The sequence below is a fragment of the Salmo salar genome, chromosome 03 (genome assembly GCF_965601325.2).
Source record: "Salmo salar chromosome 03, fSalSal1, whole genome shotgun sequence".
Lineage (NCBI taxonomy): Eukaryota > Metazoa > Chordata > Actinopteri > Salmoniformes > Salmonidae > Salmo > Salmo salar.
The window spans coordinates 18,077,560-18,096,976 of NC_138293.1; the positions used below are offsets into that span (position 1 = coordinate 18,077,560).

A 19,417-nucleotide genomic window follows, 5' to 3' on the forward strand; every position below is an offset into this window, starting at 1 on the left:
CATCGATGGAAGACCGGTTTGTCCTTTATGGATCTCTGGTCCTCTGAAGAATGTTTAGTGGTGAATTGGAGCGTGGTACAATGGATACTTGGTAGTACTGTCGTTGTATGGTAGAACAGAGACTCTGTCCGTCCTCTCCTAGCCCACGTCTACAGTTGCTGCGCTAATGCGACAGCTAGAAGATATCACTTCTTTAGTGAAAGAGTTCAAAGGTCATACCAAGTTGCCATGCTATATGCTCATGCTATATTCTGTCCGGTATAGTCGAAATTCATCCTTCCGGCGTGTAGATCGTCACCTTCACATTGAAATTCGATGCTAATTTCGTTAGATTCTTGCTGAGGTTGGCTTAGTTCTGTAGGTGGTCTTTGTCCTTTCAATGTGGGGACCTCAAGTCCACACGTCCTTGGAACAGGAAGTTACATTTTCGTCAAGGGCTTATATAGGAGGGGAGAGAATGGCGTGTTTCATAGTTTAGAACCAATGTCTGTTCACATGGGCAGGACCAATGAGTTGAGCATAGTTCACTCATGAAAACCCAATAATCTAATTTGGAAACTCAAATTACATTTAATCTTTTCACAAATAGTTTCATATTTAAACATTTAAATTGCACAATTCCATGTGAATCTGATAACTAGAATGTGTAGACTTTCCAAGATAGTTTGTCATCCTATCATCAGTAATAATGTCTCAGACGCCACCTGATCTGGCATCATATTCATTTAGTACCAACGCATATTTTCAGCTGGTTGGATTACCGAAATATGGTTCCGTTCCCATCTTTTGATGTCACCAGACTCTCTCTCAATGTTAACGAAGGGATTTTCAATAGTCACATCGGTAGAGTAGAGAGAGGAAAAAGGGGAAAGGTATTTATGGAGGTAATAAACCTCCCCCACTCAGGCCAACATCATGACAACACTTAACATACTATCAAACTGAGTACTGTTGTGTGTGTGTGTGTGTTTGTCTCCCTGCTGCAGATGTACATCACGTTAAAAGTGAAGGCCAAGGGGACCAAGCTGGCCAAGCCACTCCTATCTCTGGGACTTATGTGTCTGGCCTTCCTCACAGGAATCAACAGGGTAGTGGAGTACCGCAACCACTGGTGTGACGTCATCGCCGGGTTCATCATCGGAGGGGCAATAGCAGTCTTCATGGTGAGTGAACCAATGTCTTTATACTAGATTATACTAGATGTTTAAAGAGACTTCTGTTTAAAGATAGAAGGAGCAGTTCTGTGAATGTGTTTGTTAAATCCTGTTACATGCTCATTACATACTCATGTTTATTACATGCTTAACATACTTATTACATGTTTATTAAATGTGTATTACTGCTTATTACATGTTTATTACATGCTTATTACACATTTGTGCCATGCTTATAACATGCTTATTACATATTACGTTTTTTTACACACTCTCTTCATGATGAGGCCCTCGCCATTTTCAAATGTATATGCTTGTTGTTTGAACTCTGTACAAGTGTTTGTTTTGTATTTGCTACATGTGTAAAATCATGTTATGACAGTCTCACTGTCAGTTCTTCAATTTCTTTCATTTTAATCTAAAATATGATCACGCCGTCATTACTTTTTTCTGGTCCAAGTCAAGTCATCTACATACTGTATATTCATTTGCATGATAAAGTGAGGAGTAATTCTGTTCTTGAACTTACATTGGTGAGGCAATAGAAAAGAAGGCTCTATGAATATTTTATATTAGATGAATGGGAACTTGTTATCTCCCCCTTTGACCGATAGACTTGTTTGGACCAGTGTTTTTCTCTGTGTGTTGTGAGGCCGTGTCAAATCCCTGTCCAAGTCTTTCAAAAGCCACAGACGGTGCAAAATCATTTTCCCATGCTGCCAACATCAAGGGAAAACTCATTTGGATAGATGATGGGGGCATCAGGTGTTTTCAGTGTTGATATGTCCAACCACAACAACAACCAAACATCAGAGTACCGGTACATACCAGATGGAGTTATGGGGTTTCATATTCATTCTGAAGAATCCAGAAGGGAACACAATGGAAAGATGTGCTTTATATTTTAGTCTTGATGAATTTATGAACTTTAATAGGTTCCCCAGGTATCACTGAGTCAGACAAGAAAACGTGTGTATCTGCCTGGGGTGTATTCAATTTGAAACTAAATGAATATTACCCTGTGCTTGCCTGTGTCCCTTCTCTCTCACCATCTCCTAGGTGGCACAGGTTACTCATGTTGTTTCATATTGCCACAAGGCTCCTATTTTAGAGGAGAATGGCCAGGGATAACAACAAGATGTAGGATGAAGTTGCCCCTAAGCGCTGATCTAAGGCCTGTTTTACTGTTTCCTTCCAATGATTGAGATTAAGACATGGATTAGTTTGATCTGGTTTCCACTAGCTAGACACAAAGTCAAAATTGGCTATATTCATGAAAACAAAAATGAGCTTTTTGGTCTTCATTTAAGGTTAGGCATGAAGTTAGCAGTGTGGTTAAGGTTATGGTTAAAGTTAGGGTTAGGTTTATAATCACATTTTAAGAAGCGAAATTATCGAAATAGTCAGGGTTTATGACTTTGTGGCTATGGTAACTTGTGATGACCATCTGATCCTGAATCTACTACCGAGATCCTCATTTAACTATCTAGATGTTGATGGAAACCCTGCATATCCCTGGCAATGGCTCAGTCCTGCGAGGGTTTTCTTCCTCGTATGGCTGGCTAATTGGGTCAGGTGAATGCAGTGGGGCCTTGTGGAGCTGTTTAGGACAGTTCAAGTGAGCTCCTGTATGAGTGGATTCCTGTGATATCTCTGCAATACAACGTTATTCTATGGTGTGTTTTTTAATAGAGTGAGTATGAACAAGCGTTTCTCAGATTTCAGAGCACTATTCCGTGGAGAAATCTAGCTGAACTGGTTGTGGATTACAAATTGGGTGTGGATACATTTAGCGCTAGGTTGTTGTTTCTCAACATGTTTATCCTCAACAACTCCAAATTACTACTAGCACATACTTCAAAGACTAGCAAATCATACATTTTTTCCAGCATAGATGGAGAGTTGTAGTGTAGTTTTTCCCTGGGTAGAAGAGAGGTGGAGGGTTGTGCTAGGTTCTGTCCAAAATGATAAACTACACTATGGGCCCTGGTCAGACGTAGTGCACAATGTAGAGCATAGGGTTCCATTCGGGACACTAACCTAGTATGGCCTAGTTAACTAGACTGAAAGGGGAAAGGGGATACGTGGCTATGGACCAGCATGGGATTTCTGAGATCAAATAACAGGCTAGCAGACGCTTATCACGCATTATCAGCAAGAAAGCACAGGTGTAAAGAACTTGAAAAAATAAATATATGGTTTTCGGGACACGTGTGAACAATTCACAAAAATGTTTTTGTGATTGAAAGTCAGACAGTTTTCCCTTGTAAAAATGTTTTGACCCCTCGTTTATTTTCACCACTTCCAGCTACATCTGGTCTCCCATCTTGGGACTGACCAGGACCGACCCTGCTTTGCAAAACCGTTCCCTTGTCCCGCATTTGCGATTTTTAGATGTGGTCACCCAAATTCTACCAGTAAAAACATTGCAACTGCAACATGTTAACACCATCTTTTCACGTGTGGAGAATAACATTATTTCAACTCCATATGTGAACTTGCAATTCCACATGTGAAAGTGAGATTTTCTTACATATAGAAATGCAAATCAGTTTCACTTTTACATCTGGAATTGCAAGTTGTGGCGGAAGAATCAGAATTAGTTGGGTAACATAGATAATTAAGATGTCTTATCTGCATAATATGCTGATGTGATATACTTGTTATTAGAATGTATACTTTCGGACTCTGGTGTTGGCAGTTGCACTTCTTCCCTCAGCTGGTGCTCAGTCACCTGGGGCCCAGAGAGGGGAGAGGTCAGGCTTGTCTTTCACATGTCCCTGGTGCTATGCAGAATATCAGAAAGGGAAGAGGACAGGAGGGAACATTGTCTTCATATGTGAATATATCTTTACCTATTCTTAAACCGTGAAGGGATGGCGTGATTAATGGGGAACAAATTACTTGTCTCCACAATGTCTGTGTGCCAGTCACTCCCTCCTTTGGCATTGGGGGATGTGTGTGGTAGTATCTGGAACCATTGTATGTCATCTCTGATGTTGCACTTATCCTGGGATAGTGTATGACCTAAAGGCTCACTCCCCTCAGTGAGCTTGTCCAGGTGTGTGGTCAAGAAGGGTTTTACTTGAGATGGGAGTATCTGGAGTTGACAATTGATTTATGCCGTTGGATGAGTTGGTGTTTTTGTGCTATGAAGTACTAGGAACTAGATCGGAACCTCGTCTTAGGGACCAAACTGAACGATAATTTATAGTGAATGCTATCTGGCTACGGGATACTCCTTTCTCATTTAAAAAGTCTCACATTGTGACCCATTCCAAACATCTGTTGTTTATTATGTAGACTAGGGGGTGGATCTTTGCTATTAAAGATCTCAGTAGCCTTTGTGTTGTGGCTCTCAATTAATTATCTGAGGGTGATTCGTCGACCAGCCATCGCTATTGCAAAGCTCTCACTAATAAAGATTCAGTTTAAGTATAACTCTGACTTGTGTGATAAGTTTCTCTCCTCATTTGATAATACAGAAATTAACCACCACAAAGTTAACGTGTAAAAAACAATCACAAGTGGAAGTTATTCACATGTGAAACTGTAAATGTGATTTTTACATATGAGTGTTTTTCACATCTGTGGAGTTTTCTTACATGTGAATTTGATTTTCAAATGTGATTGAATTTCACATGTGAACTTGCAATTTCACATGTGAAAGTGAGATTTTCACTTGTGAAACTTCATATCCGATTTCACGTGAATGTTTTTAACATGTAAAACTGCAAATTTCATATCTGAGGTGAAAATGTTATTCTTCTCCCATGTGAATAGGTGGCGTTAACATGTGAACTATAATTATGGTTTCACGTCTGAAATTTAAACTGAACATGTGAAAACAGCTATTTCACGTGAAAATGGGATTAGCAGATTTGATGTGTTTATATGTAGAGTGTGTTCTTTCTGGGTGTGTACACAACATACTGTATGTATCTCACATTACCGCACACATGTCTTTTACCTCTGATGTGCACTATATTTGTTCACTGGCTATATGCTTGTACCCTGCTTGTGTTATCCACTCTCACATGCAATGTTCAGTCACGCCTGTGTCTGGAGAATTTAGTGCTGTGGTGTGAGATCGTAATTTTCGCACAAACGGTTATTACCACATTTGAAGTTGTATAACATGCCATATCTCAAGCTGAGGCAGGTTTTTATGCTGCGTGCTACAGCAACCTGCTGAGATAATGGAAGTGTGCTGAACACATACTGAAAATAACTACCACGTATACAGTATTATTTATTTATTTGGGATGTAATTCAACAAATGACTGCGGGGCTCTTTGGCCTGTAATGGTAATGGAAGAGTCCCTTTAGATGATATTGTTCTCTGAGTTGCATTTCTACTCTGTCTGAACATTGCCTTAGATAGTAGTCAAATACAAAAAGCTCATTTGGGCTCTGGTAATGGATGGAACTCCTTGAGGACACACGCATGCACACACATACATACACACACACACACACACACACACACACACACACACACAGGCGCGCATGCATTCAAACACACACACACACGCACACACAGCTCTGATTGAATTCATATTTTTGGGCAAGTCATGCGAATCCTTTATCTTTGGAAAAAGGACTTATGTAACCCTTGTTACGAGAAGAGAAAGGAAATCTGCTCTGCAAAAAAACGCCATAGGGTCTCTCTATCTCCATATCCTCCTAACTAACTTACTTACTAACTACAGATGTAGGAGCCAGTTTGCTACAGCAGGAAAATAATCCTGCAGCAAGCCAGTAACAGGAAATGTGAATTAATGTACATTTTTGTAGGGGTTGATACATTTTTTGTAAGGGAAAATCAAGTCTGTCATTTTAAAGTGGAAATTAAAACATCAGAAGCCTTTTTAAACCTCATACTACACATAAAATATGTTTTCTGCAACAGGGTGATCAAATTAAGATCCTATATCTGTACAGTATCTATGTTCCTTATCTCTCTCTCTCCCTCTCTCCCTCTCTTTGTCTCTGCCGTGGATGTGAGTGTAGGTTCTAGGGGTGGTGCAGAACTTCAAAGGGAAGAGCCTGCTGAATGAGATCCCGCCGGAGGAGAGCGTGGTCAGCAGTATTCCTATGATGGGCCAGCCCAGGATCATGGACAACACAATGGAGAAGTACATAGCCTCACAGGTACTGGCAGACACATTTAACTGTAGTAGGCTAAGTACAACATACTGTGCTCCCTCCCGGCTCTGCTAGGTACACTTTCCTAGTGTACTTTGCATTTTAGCGTCAGCCAATTCTCCTGTGCCCACCATACAGAAAGACACATCAGATGCATTCTATTTTCCATTCTCTGTATAGAAATATCAACATTTCCACCATTTCCGTGGTGTGAGGGTGTATGAAAATGGATAAAAACAATATACATGTGTGTTTGGAATACAAAGTACTGTGTCTAACTTGAGTCTTATGGAGTTATATCTTGTGCAGGTACAATTATTTTAAGCTCTTTCAATGTCTCAGCCAAGAGTCCACAATCCCAGTCCCTGAGGGAGACAGTGTCTGTCTGCTAATGTCTATCTTCCTAAATAGATTCATACAGGTGATCATGATCATACTGTACCATACACATTGTTACATTGGGATAAACCATACACATTGTTACATTGGGATAAACCATACACATTGTTACATTGGGATAAACCACACACATTGTTACATTGGGATAAACCACACACATTGTTACATTGGGATAAACCACACATATTGTTACATTGGGATAAACCACACACATTGTTACATTGGGATAAACCACACAATGTGATAAACCACACACATTGGGATAAACCACACACATTGTTACATTGGGATAAACCACACATATTGTTACATTGGGATAAACCACACACATTGTTACATTGGGATAAACCACACACATTGGGATAAACCACACACATTGGGATAAACCGCACACAATGTGATAAACCACACACAATGTGATAAACCACACACATTGTTACATTGGGATAAACCACACACATTGATACATTGGGATAAACCACAGACGGTGTTACATTGGGATAAACCACACACGGTGTTACATTGGGATAAACCACACACATTGTTACATTGTGTAACGACGGTCGTCAGGAATGGACCAAGGCGCAGCGGGTTGAGTGCTCATAATTAACTTTTTAATAAACACTTATACCAAACAAAACAAAACGATGGACGACGAATACAGACTTAAAGGCAAACAACAGCAATTCAAGTGACAACCTCCCACAAATTACAAACACAAACACACCCTAATATATAGGACTAGACAACACCTGCCTTCAATTGAGAGTCCACACCCCAATTAACTAAACATAGAAACAGACTAACTAGAAAGAACATAGACTAACAGAGCAGTGACCAAAAAACCCAGGAATACATAAATCAACTACCCTCTACATAATACACACACCCCGAACCACATAAACCAAATACCCTCTGCCACGTCCTGACCAGTCTACACTAACAAAATAACCCTCATACTGGTCAGAACATGACATTACCCCCCCCTCCCCCCCTCCCCCAAAGGTGCAGACCCCGGATGCACCTCACACACAAAAACAACAACAAATAACCCCCAAAACACGAATAAATCCCTAACAGTACATGGGAGGGAAGGGAGGGTGGCCACCGTCACCGACGGTGTTCCTGCAACACCCCCCCCCCCCTAACCCCAATACTCCCCCCTCAGGAGGTGGCTCAGGAGCCGGACACAGACCCCACTCCACCCCTGGCTCACTCCCCTCATAAACTGTCTCTACAGTGATGTCCCTCTCTGTCGACCCCGGACTGTAGGGTGACTCTAGGAGCTCTGGACTGTAGGGTGACTCTAGGAGCTCTGGACTGTAGGGTGACTCTAGGAGCTCCGGACTGTAGGGTGACTCTAGGAGCTCCGGACTGTAGGGTGACTCTAGGAGCTCCGGACTGTAGGGTGACTCTAGGAGCTCCGGACTGTAGGGTGACTCTAGGAGCTCCGGACTGTAGGGTGACTCTAGGAGCTCTGGACTGTAGGGTGACTCTAGGAGCTCTGGACTGTAGGGTGACTCACCTGGCTCTGAACAGTGGGCCGTCTCTCTCCGGGGCACTGTCGCCGGAAGCTCTGGATGAGGCACTGTTGCCGGAAGTTCTGGACGAGGCACTGTTGCCGGAAGGCCTGGTGCGTGGGGCTGGCTTAGGACGTGCCAGACTAAGGACACGCACCACATGGCTAGTACGAGGAACATGGACAGGACGTGCTGGACTGGGCTGACGCACTGAAGCCTGGTTTGTGGTGCTGGTAATGGAGGTACCATACTGGAGACACACACCTTAGGGCTAGTGCGTGGAGCGGGAACAGGACGTACTGGACTGGGCTGACGCACTGGAAGCCTGATGCGTGGTGCTGGTACTGGATATGCCAGACTGGAAACACACACCTTAGGGCTAGTGCGTGGAGCGGAAACAGGACGGGTTGGACTGGGCTGACGCACTGGAAGCCTAGTGCGTGGTGCTGGTACTGGATATGCCAGCTTTGAAACACACACCTTAGGGCTAGTGCGTGGAGCGGAAACAGGACGGGTTGGACTGGGCTGACGCACTGGAAGCCTAGTGCGTGGTGCTGGTACTGGATATATTGGATAAACCACACACGGTGTTACATTGGGATAAACCACACACGGTGTTACATTGGGATAAACCACACACGGTGTTACATTGGGATGAACCACACACGGTGTTACATTGGGATGAACCACACACGGTGTTACATTGGGATGAACCACACACGGTGTTACATTGGGATGAACCACACACGGTGTTACATTGGGATGAACCACACACGGTGTTACATTGGGATGAACCACACACGGTGTTACATTGGGATGAACCACACACGGTGTTACATTGGGGTAACCACACACGGTGTATAAACCTGGCTCTGTTCCCTGTCTGTACAAAGTGTTTTGATAACTACAAAAGCCATGCTGGTATAAACAGTGTGTGTGTGTGTGTGTGTGTGTGGTGTGTGTGTGTGTGTGTGTGTGTGTGTGTGTGTGTGTGTGTGTGTGTGTGTGTGTGTGTGTGTGTGTGTGTGTGTGTGTGTGTGTGTGTGTGTGTGTGTGTGTGTGTGTGTGTGTGTGTGTGTGTGTGTGTGTGTGTGTGTGTGTGTGAGAGAAATTGGACTAAGTTGCCCATTTGCTGTTTATTGATTTGAACATTGTTCAGACCATTGGAAGCTAGAGTAACCCTATAACTGACAGGAGATCACCGTTCAGACCATTGGAAGCTAGAGTAACCCTATAACTGACAGGAGATCACTGTTCAGACCATTGGAAGCTAGAGTAATCCTATAACTGATAGGAGATCACCGTTCAGACCATTGGAAGCTAGAGTAACCCTATAACTGACAGGAGATCACTGTTCAGACCATTGGAAGCTAGAGTAATCCTATAACTGACAGGAGATCACCGTTCAGACCATTGGAAGCTAGAGTAACCCTATAACTGACAGGAGATCACCGTTCAGACCATTGGAAGCTAGAGTAACCCTATAACTGACAGGAGATCACTGTTCAGACCATTGGAAGCGAGAGTAACCCTATAACTGACAGGAGATCACTGTTCAGACCATTGGAAGCTAGAGTAACCCTATAACTGACAGGAGAGAAGAACACTCTGCTTGTCACGTCCTGACCATAGTAAGTTGTTATTTTCTATGGTAGAGTGGTCAGGGCGTGACAGGGGGTGTTTATCTGTTTTTGTATGTCTATGTTCAGTTCTAGTATTTGTATTTCCATGTTGGTCGTTGTTTGGCATGACCTCCAATTAGAGGCAGCTGGTTGTTGTTGTCTCTAATTGGAGGCCATATTTAAGTTGATGTTTGTCCCACCTGTCCTTGTGGGTGATTATATTTTGAGTAGTGTGTTTTTTCCCTCTCTGCGTCACGGTTTGTTGTTTTCTGGTTAGTTTAAGTATTTATGTATTGCATCACGTTTCACTATTAAATAAAGATGTGGAACTACGAAAACGCTGCGCTTTGGTCCGCTCCTTTGAACAGCCGTGACACTGCTGGAATACACAGTGTTTGTAGATGGATGGGGATACATGTTTCACAACACCAAGTTTTTGTCTAATGACATAATTCTGTTTTGTTTATTGTTTTCAGTTGAATTCATGTATCCCATATGAAATGATAGTTTTTTCCGGATGAAAATATAATGCCCTTTAAAATACAAATTTTGCCTTTTCAATATTAGTATTACTTTTTGTATTAGTAGTAAGACATGATATCCTTCAGTACTAACAACTGGCTTGATTATGGGATGTTTATTAATGAACTCAGTTCAAATCTCTGAATGCTGTAGCAGGAAGTCAGGCAGCCAGGCAGTCAGGCAGTCTGGGGAGCAGTGAGCCTGTCTCTAAAGGATTTTCTAAAACATCCTAATGTGTCAGATGTATTTGGGTCACCTTCTGTACTCTGTTTCCAGATGGCCTATGGCCATGTTGATGTTGAGTGTGGCAATGCATTCAGTGTGGAAATGCATTTAGATATATCCTCCTTGCCGCAACTCTACATTGTACACTGAGTGAAACTGCTTTCCATTGGATGTTTGATTTCTATAGTACACCTAAAGTACATCTTGTCCCTCAAACCTAACCTACTACAAATTTGATCATTCTTGCCATTAAGGCTTTGTTCATCGTACGCATGCACGCACACACACACACCTCTCCACATATCCGCCTCCTTATTCACCTCACACACCTCATGTTAGCGAGATGAAGGCATCCTCTTTTGCTTTGACGAATGGCCCAATGTAACTTCCCCTGGACTCATTGTGGATTCATATAGGTGGAGCACCTGGTTTCCACAAGGCACTTCATCAAGACTACCAAGGTGGTCAGCGACATTATTTGGCCTAGCATTCCTTACCACTATAGGGCCTCCAAAGACTAAATCATTCATCTCCAGGAGCTTTGTTATATGCTTAGAGGCAAACCAGAAGCTGTACAGTATGTTAGCTTCAACTTCATGCAGGCCCGTGTGTGTGTGTGTGTGTGTGTGTGTGTGTGTGTGTGTGTGTGTCAGAGGGACCGGGAAGATTTTAATTTACTGGCCATTTGAGAAATTTAACGGACCCATGTGCATGGTAATGCATCTTGACAGAACATGCAACTAATTGCCAAAATGCAATTCACAGGAAAACACCATTCTTAACAGTGCACCTTAAAGTGGTTCCATATGTGACAGAGATAAAAATGTCTGTTTGAAACTTAGAAAGAGGGAAGATCTAAAGATGCAACAACTACAATGAGTTGCTAATATGACTAGGATTGCGCCTTTGGCTTCCAGACAACAAAAGAAAGTCGATATGAAAACCAATAGAACAGGAAAGAAATGGCATAGCGGTGGGTCCAGTAGGGAAGTAAATGAAAATACAGTGCCTTCAGGAAGTATTCACACCCCTTGACTTTTTTCACATGTTATTGTGTTTCAGTCTGAATTTAGTATTGATTAACTTTACATTTTCGTGTCACTGGCCTAAACACACTCCCCCATAGTGTCAAAGTGAAATACTGCTTTTTTGAATTTTTGGGAAATTAATTAAAAATGAAAAGCAGAAATGTCAAGAGTCAGTAAGTAGTCAACCCCTTTGTTATGGCAAGCCTAAATACGTTCAGGACTAAAAAGTGCCAATGTCACATAAGTTACATGGACTCTCTTCTTTTTTTATTGACTAAATCATCTCTGTACCCCACACATCTGTAAGGTCCCTCAGTCGAGCAGTGAATTTCAAACACAGATTCAATCATAAAGACCAGAGAGGTTTTCTAATGCCTTGCAAAGAAGGGCACCTATTGGTAGATGGGTCAAAAAAAAATAAGCAGACATTGATATCCCTTTCAGCATGGTGAAGTTATTAATTACACCTTGGATGGTGTAACCCAGTCACTACAAAGATACAGGCGTTCTTCCTAACTCAATTGCCGGAGAGGAAGGAAACCGCTTAATGGCTGTGATAGAGTTTAATGGCTGTGATAGAACACTGAGGATGGATAAGCAACATTGTTGTTATTCCACAATACTAACATCATTGAAAGAGTGAAAAGAAGTATAGAATAAATATTCCAAAACATGCATCCTGTTTGCAACAAGGCACTAAAGTAATACTGCAAAAAATGGGGCAAAGAAATTCACTTTTTGTCCTGAATACATTTTATGTTTGGGGCAAATCCAATACAACGTGTTACTGAGTACCACTCTCCATATTTTCAAGTGGTGGCTGCGTCATGTTTTGGGTATGCTTGTAATAGTTAAGGACTTGGGAGCTTTTCAGGATAAAAACATTTACGGAATGGTACTAAGCACAGGCAAAGTCCTAGAGGAATACCTGGTTCAGTCTGCTTTCCACTGGACACTGGGAGATTAATTGATCTTTCAGCAGGACAATAACCTAAAACACAAGGCCAAATCTACACTGGAGTTGCTTACCAAGAAGACAGTGAATGTTCCTGAGTGGCTGAGTTACAGTTTTGACTTAAATATGCTAGAAAATCTATGGTAAAGTTTGAAAATGGTTGTCTAGCAATGATCAACATCCAATTTGACAGATCTTGAGGAATTCTGAAACGAATAATGGGCACATATTGTACAATCCAGGTATGTAAACCTCTTTGAGACTTACCCAGAAAGCCTCACAGCTGTAATCCCTGTCAAAGGTGATTCTAACATGTATTGACTCAGGGGTGTGAATAATTATGTAAATTAGATATTTCTGTATTTCATTTTCAATACATTTTCAAACATTTCTAAAAGCATGTTTTGACTTTTTCATGATGGGGTGTTTTGTGTAGATGGATGAGAAACTAAATCAATTCAATCAATTTTTAATTCAGGCTGCAACACAACAAAATGTGGAATATGTCAAGGGGTCAAAATACTTTTTAAAGGCTCTGTAAATTTGCCAAAATTATTTAATTACTCCTGTCTATATGGAAATAAAATCATTAAAAATAGCTCACCAGAAAGCATGACTTAGCCACAGAGGAATCGAGGATCATTAACGTATTTTAAATGACTGTGGATTGTTTCAAATAACAAGCTCCTAGGTTGATGCCTATTTGTTGAGCCCTCAATTTGTGCAGTGCACCTGGCAATAGACCTAGCTAATTATTGAGTTGTTACTGTCAGTGAAAAGCATCTAAAACGTGTGAGGAAAATGTGTCTTGAGTATAATTGAAAATGTTGAGACAAGAAGAAGGGAAGGGGTAAGTGACGAAGGTATAGGCAAGTCTGTCTCCTGCCAATTCTTGCGCATTCATTGTTTTTTTTGTTGTAATTTTTAACCCCTTTTTTTCCCCAATTTCGTCATTACGATTTTGTCTCATCGCTGCAAATCCCCAACGGGCTCGGGAAAGGCGAAGGTCGAGTCCTGCGTCCTCCAAAACATGACCCGCCAAGCCGCGCTTCTTAACACCCGCTCGCTTAACCCGGAAGCCAGCTGCACCAATGTGTCTGAGGAAACACCGTTCAACTGATGACTGAGGTCAGCCTGCAGGTGCCCGGCCCACCACAAGGAGTCACTAGAGTGCGATGAGCCAAGTAAAGCCCCCCGGGCCAAACCCTCCCCTAACCCGGATGACGCTGGGACAGTTGTGCGCCGCCATGTAGTGACGCCGCAACACTGCAATGCAGTGCCTTAGACCCATGTGCCACTCGGGAGATTCATTGTTTTATTGTGTGAATTATTTGCCGTTTTTATACATTTATTTGATCAATTCCCCATTACATATGTCACCGGTAGTAAATGTACCGTTAATCCCCGTTATTTGGTTACATTCATTTCTGTTAAGGCATGTATTAATTACAGTCATTTACCGTTCTCATTCTTGGAGTGGAAATATTGTTTGCAGAGTTCACACCCTGCTAGACTTGTAAGAAACATGTTTTGGTTTATTTCATAACCATCATTTACGAGTTTTGTCAATTTTTTTCATTGTTTGTTTGGAGTGCTACGTGTGAGCAATGAGCATGTCTGGTTTCTCTGTCCTGATAATGTTGAAGGAGCGCTCACGCCTGAGCATGCATACAAGTACATCCATTTCAAATGATAGTATATTAAAACTAATACATCCTCACAGTAGGCTATTTGAAAAAGCTTTCCAACCATCTCCCCCTCGATAATCACCAATCCTTGGTGTGAAAGAGCAATGGAAGTTATGGTCTTACTGCTGCATTGACCTATAGGTTATAAGTTCCATGCGCTCATTTCTTTAGCCGCAGAGGCTGGTGATCTCACATTTTTTGATTAATATAATTTTAATTCTTATGATTAATCACATTACAATGATTTTGAGAAACTAAAACATTATTATTGAAATGAAACTGTTCCATAAAAATGTGCATATGAAAATCAGAACTGGCACTCAGAACAGAAGAAATGGTATGATAAATTGTAAGCTACCCCAGACTTGAAACTCACGCGCTGCCTATAAAGTCTTTATAAAATAATTGCATTCGTGTTTCCATGGTCCCATTTAGCCTATAGGCTACTTTGAAGAAAGTTAAAACTCATAATTCCTCATAATATGAAATAAAACATTCAGGTTTCAAACAATTAAGTATGTTTTCAAAATGCATACTGCCTCCAGCTCACATTGTAAAGGGGTGGGTGACGCGCTGATATCCTGTTGCCTGCACTTGAATGGTGAATGGGAGGCGCGCTTCAATTACCAGTTGAGAAATAAAATAGTAGCTCTTTTTAATCGTGCACCAAAACAGTTTTTAACACAGGATTGTATTTAGAATTGTTGTGAAATGAATGGGCTTATAAAAACATATTTTACTCCAGCAGCAACCAGCTGAGTAGCAGCAGGAGAAATCCCGCTCAAGATGGGCTCTGTATGCTGTGCGCATGTGATAGTTGTGTTGGATAAATAAGATGCATGATGACTAATGCAAGTATACACAGGCCAAGTTTATTCCACTAAAAGATGCTAATCAACCAATAGACAGATGAGCATGATGGTCAAATGTATTTCCATCCACTGGTATTTCCATCAATGATTAAAAGGCATTATTTTGGCTTTTTTTTTCCTAATTTTGGCCAGCAACAGTTTTATTTATCGGCTTTAAATGTTTTTTTAATCAGCCAAAAGCCAGAATTGCTTAACGGAAACCCTGGTGTGTGTCTGCGTGCGTGTGTACCTCTACGTGTGTGCGTGTGTTTGTGTGTGGCATCCAGCCCTACAAGCACCTCAGCTGGTCAAATAAAAGCAACTGACTCATTAGCTGATGGTTATGTAAGGGTTGTTACATCATTGAAGAAAGGAAAGGTGGAGATATTGGGGATGAAGATATAATTGGACCAATACTATACTGTATCTTGTCAGAAGTTTTTTTTTTTTTTTACTTTATAGTAAATTGACCAATAATTTAAGCAATCTTGTTCTTCCGTTAAATCGAGACCGCAATTATCATCATGATACCAAGTAGCCTACTGTTTGATCTGTCTGAATCAGTATACTTAATAAATGCTTCAGCATGGCATTTCTGGTCTAATCCTGGAATGTGTTTAATCATTGAAGATATCTCGCTGTTCTTTACATTTTTTTCTTCTTCTTTTCTCTTTAGAATCCTATTACTTTTGCCGAGGTTACATGACAATGAATGTGTCACATGACACATTGTTTGGACGTGGTTGCTGCTCGCTTATCAGTCATCATGGTCGCCAGAGAGAGGGAGGGCCACACAGATCCTGATGTTGATGTGTATCTATACTAGGGTTGGGGATCAATTACATTTCAATTCAGGCATAAAACTGAAATTCAATAATTTACTTCTCAGTAAACTGAAAACATTTTCAGTTTTTGAATTGTATATTTAAATAACTTCCAGAATTAACTGAGTGACTTTAATTATAATTGACCCCAACCCTGATCTATACAGTATGACACTATTTCCAATCAAACATTATGTTCACCCTGATCATTCCAAAGGAATTGTAGATATTTCTGTAGCTTTACAAGTTTATTTTATTTTTTCAATCAACATTTTCTCTACTCCTTCTTTCTTCCTCTTCATTCTACTCTCTCTCCTGTTGCAGTTTGACGTTTATTGTCATGAATCTTTCCCTGGCGGCAGAAGTGAGTGATTTCCTCTAGATGTGCAAGCTGCAATGTCAAAATTGGCTATTTCGTAAAAATTCATGAAAACAATCATTTGCTTTTTGGTCTTAATTTAAGGTTAGGCATTAGGGTTAGCAGTCTGGTTAACATTATTGTTAAGTTTAGGTTTCAAATCCGATTGTTTGACTTTATGACTGTGCCAGCAAGTGAGCACTCTGCAGAGCTGCCTCCAGAACATGAGTCATCCCAATAAAATGCCAAGCTGCTCTTCTGTTCTGCTGATTATTGGCGTTCATTGAATTCCCCAAAAGTATTCCTTATTTTATATACTGTATCAAACAAACATAATACTGCTGTATATGCATTTTTATTTCCTCAAAGATTACGAATCCTAAAGCCCAAATGTGTAAACCTGTATTATGTTTATTTCTTATGTATTGTAACCAGTGCAATCCAAACTGTATGTTGTCAGAGTCACTCTGTGGGTTTATTTCTGTTTAGATTTTCCCAACCTGAGAATGAAGATCCAAAGATCACTGACATTTTAGTATAGTCTTTATTGGTAGTTTTCAGAGGAATCCCTCTTGCGATTAGCTAGAAATACGTGGGTAAGTGGGTGTGCGGCTGTGTGTACGTGTGCGAATGGATCCGTACATGTGTGTGCATGTGTACTGTAGGTGTGCTTGGTAAACGTTTCAACATAATTTTCTCTTGTGGATTGAAGGATGTTGCTTAGGGCTTGCCAGACAATCAACAAGCATAATATTGCCACGGTCAGGCAACGGAGCTATTATGGAAGTAAGATGGAAATATAAAGATGTTTTTTTAGAGGGTGTTTTTTTATTCCTCAGTTCTATTTTAATGTGTTGTGGAAGCATTGATATTTTTGTATATTTTGAAAATGTCATTCAATTGATATGCTATATGTTTTGTGTATTGATTCATACTGTATGTTGATATGGCAGATACTTGTTTAGTACAATATGGAGTATTGTTTTAAACTCACAGGCCAGCAATGAGATTCATAGTTGATGCACGACTAGACGTCAGTTTCCCGAATGCATTGTGGTTGGAGTTGTTTTTATACCACCACAGTTTGATGAAATCTCCTGTTGTATGTTCTTCTCCATGATGACATTTTTACACCATTTTTATACCCTTATACTGTATGTGACTGTACTGTTTCCCTAAATGTCTTACTGTATGTCCCCTCAATGTCTCATAGATATCATCTGAACATTGAGAGTTTCGGTATTCATGGGCCGTTAGAAAAAGGTTTCTATCCATGTACAGTTTGATTATATGGTTTTTATGCATTTAACATTTAAAAAAAAAAAAAACATTTTCATACTTTGTCCTAGTTTTTCTAGAAATGTATGGGACATTTGAATGATTCTGGAGATGTTCACTGTCAACCATTATGGTACTTTCAAAAAGATGTAAAGATATATTAATTATTATATATAATATCAAATATATCATATTAAAGTTCGATTTGTGTATTGTTTTGATTTTAGTTTCTGAGTGTTGGTTTTTCCTTTGTACAGATTGTGTTACTATTCTAACCTCCTAAGACTCTTCTGTTTTGTTACTATTAACTTCTGTTTTGATATTGTCCCATTCTACCTGATCTTTGTTTAATGATCTTGTCACTATGAGTAACAGTAGCCCAGCAGCAGCACCTCTTACACTGTAGAAACATGTAAAAGAACCAAACCGTGAGAAAGTTGTGGGGTGAAATGTATTTGAATATAATCTAATCTAAATAAATATGTTCTACTCAGGCATGTTTGTTGTGTTGAATATGTATCAGACTGGTGATGATGACAGAGCAAAACATATATTGAAAAGAAAAGGTGTAGGGCCAAGTACTGCACAACCCAAAAGGTTAGGCCAATTTAATTCACAACCAATCCTATATGTGGGCTATACAGCAGTGGAACAAATGCCCTTGACAAAGAACATGTACAGTTACCTAAATTTAAACTATTGTGAATGTGGCTCATAATAGTGGTTTGAAATCCCATACTATTGATACGGCATCCATATTAGGACTTCATATATGAAGCAAAACTATCTGATGACTTCCTAATATGGATTCCGTTAATACAACTTTATATATTGTATGTAAATTATAGGCCGACTACTCCAAATCATCTAGGATTTCTGGAAAGAAAGTCAGTGGCATAGTAAATAGAAAATGTGTTCAATATTTGAAATTAATATTCAACGAGACATTTACTTTGCAGCTTTGCACGATTTGTTGCCATGGCAGCTCCGGTTTATATTGATTAGCTGTAATGAAGCTTCTTTTTATCTGCTCCTAGCAACTGACTGGGAGACGTAGCATTTCCTTCACTGCTTCTCATCATGGGCTGCTGTGTCATGTTTGGATAAGGGCATGATGGTTAGTGAGAAATATTTGACTGCTGCTTTAGTTAAATGCCAAAGGTGAAGTTGAATTTCTAATTATTTTTTATACTTTATATTAACTTTTTAGTATTTTTGTTAACACACATTGAGGAAGATAGGTTTTGTGTGTTTGTTAGTGCTGAGCGATTAGTGCTTTTTGATGTCCGTTTGGTTTCGGTTTGGTTATGAAAAAATAATCACAGCTTTCGGTTTCGATTCTTGTTTTTTTTACATGAAATGCACTATGCATTATGTGGGTGGAATGCTGTAGCAACACAGAATTATAAATGAATAGAAGTCTCATGATGGTAGTGACTACCCATTACTGCCTATCACTTATTAACCATCATTTAGTCACATTACTTTAATAAAATATTTGTTTTATTTGATGTCTTTATTTCCTTCTAAGTCATCATCTCCTCTCTATAGAGCTGCTGCATACTGTATGCTGTCTGACAAAATCACTATTTTCGTAGTTCTTCAAAGTAAATAAGGCATACTTTTATGACTACTGAATACCAACTATCAAGATCACTATCAAGATTTTGAGGCTAGCGTAGCAACTGCTTTCTATCCCTCTCGATTGTGTGTTCTCTCTTCTCTCAGTCTCCTTGTCTTGCTCCGCACAGAACAGAGAAGTTTAAGCGGGCATGCAATGGATTATGGTAATTGTAATTAGTTTAGTGCAGAAAATGAGTAAAATTATGTAGAATATTAACCTGT

The 19,417-nt window shown here is 40.2% G+C and overlaps 1 protein-coding gene across 2 annotated transcripts in view; it reads left to right on the forward strand.

Annotated features, from left to right (window-relative positions):
- LOC106599133 (phospholipid phosphatase-related protein type 5-like) overlaps positions 1-18,067 on the forward strand; it is a 46,213-nt gene extending 28,146 nt beyond the window's left edge. The window contains exons 4-6 of one of the 2 annotated variants that reach the window (XM_014190221.3): positions 987-1,163; positions 6,168-6,308; positions 15,789-18,067. In XM_014190221.3, the coding sequence (XP_014045696.1) occupies positions 987-1,163; positions 6,168-6,308; positions 15,789-15,818 (348 nt within the window). In that variant the 3' untranslated portion in view covers positions 15,819-18,067. Of the gene's footprint in view, positions 1-986; positions 1,164-6,167; positions 7,681-15,788 lie in introns of those variants that run through there. The other variant, XM_014190220.3, reaches the window with a different exon arrangement.
- The last annotated feature ends 1,350 nt before the right edge of the window (positions 18,068-19,417 follow it).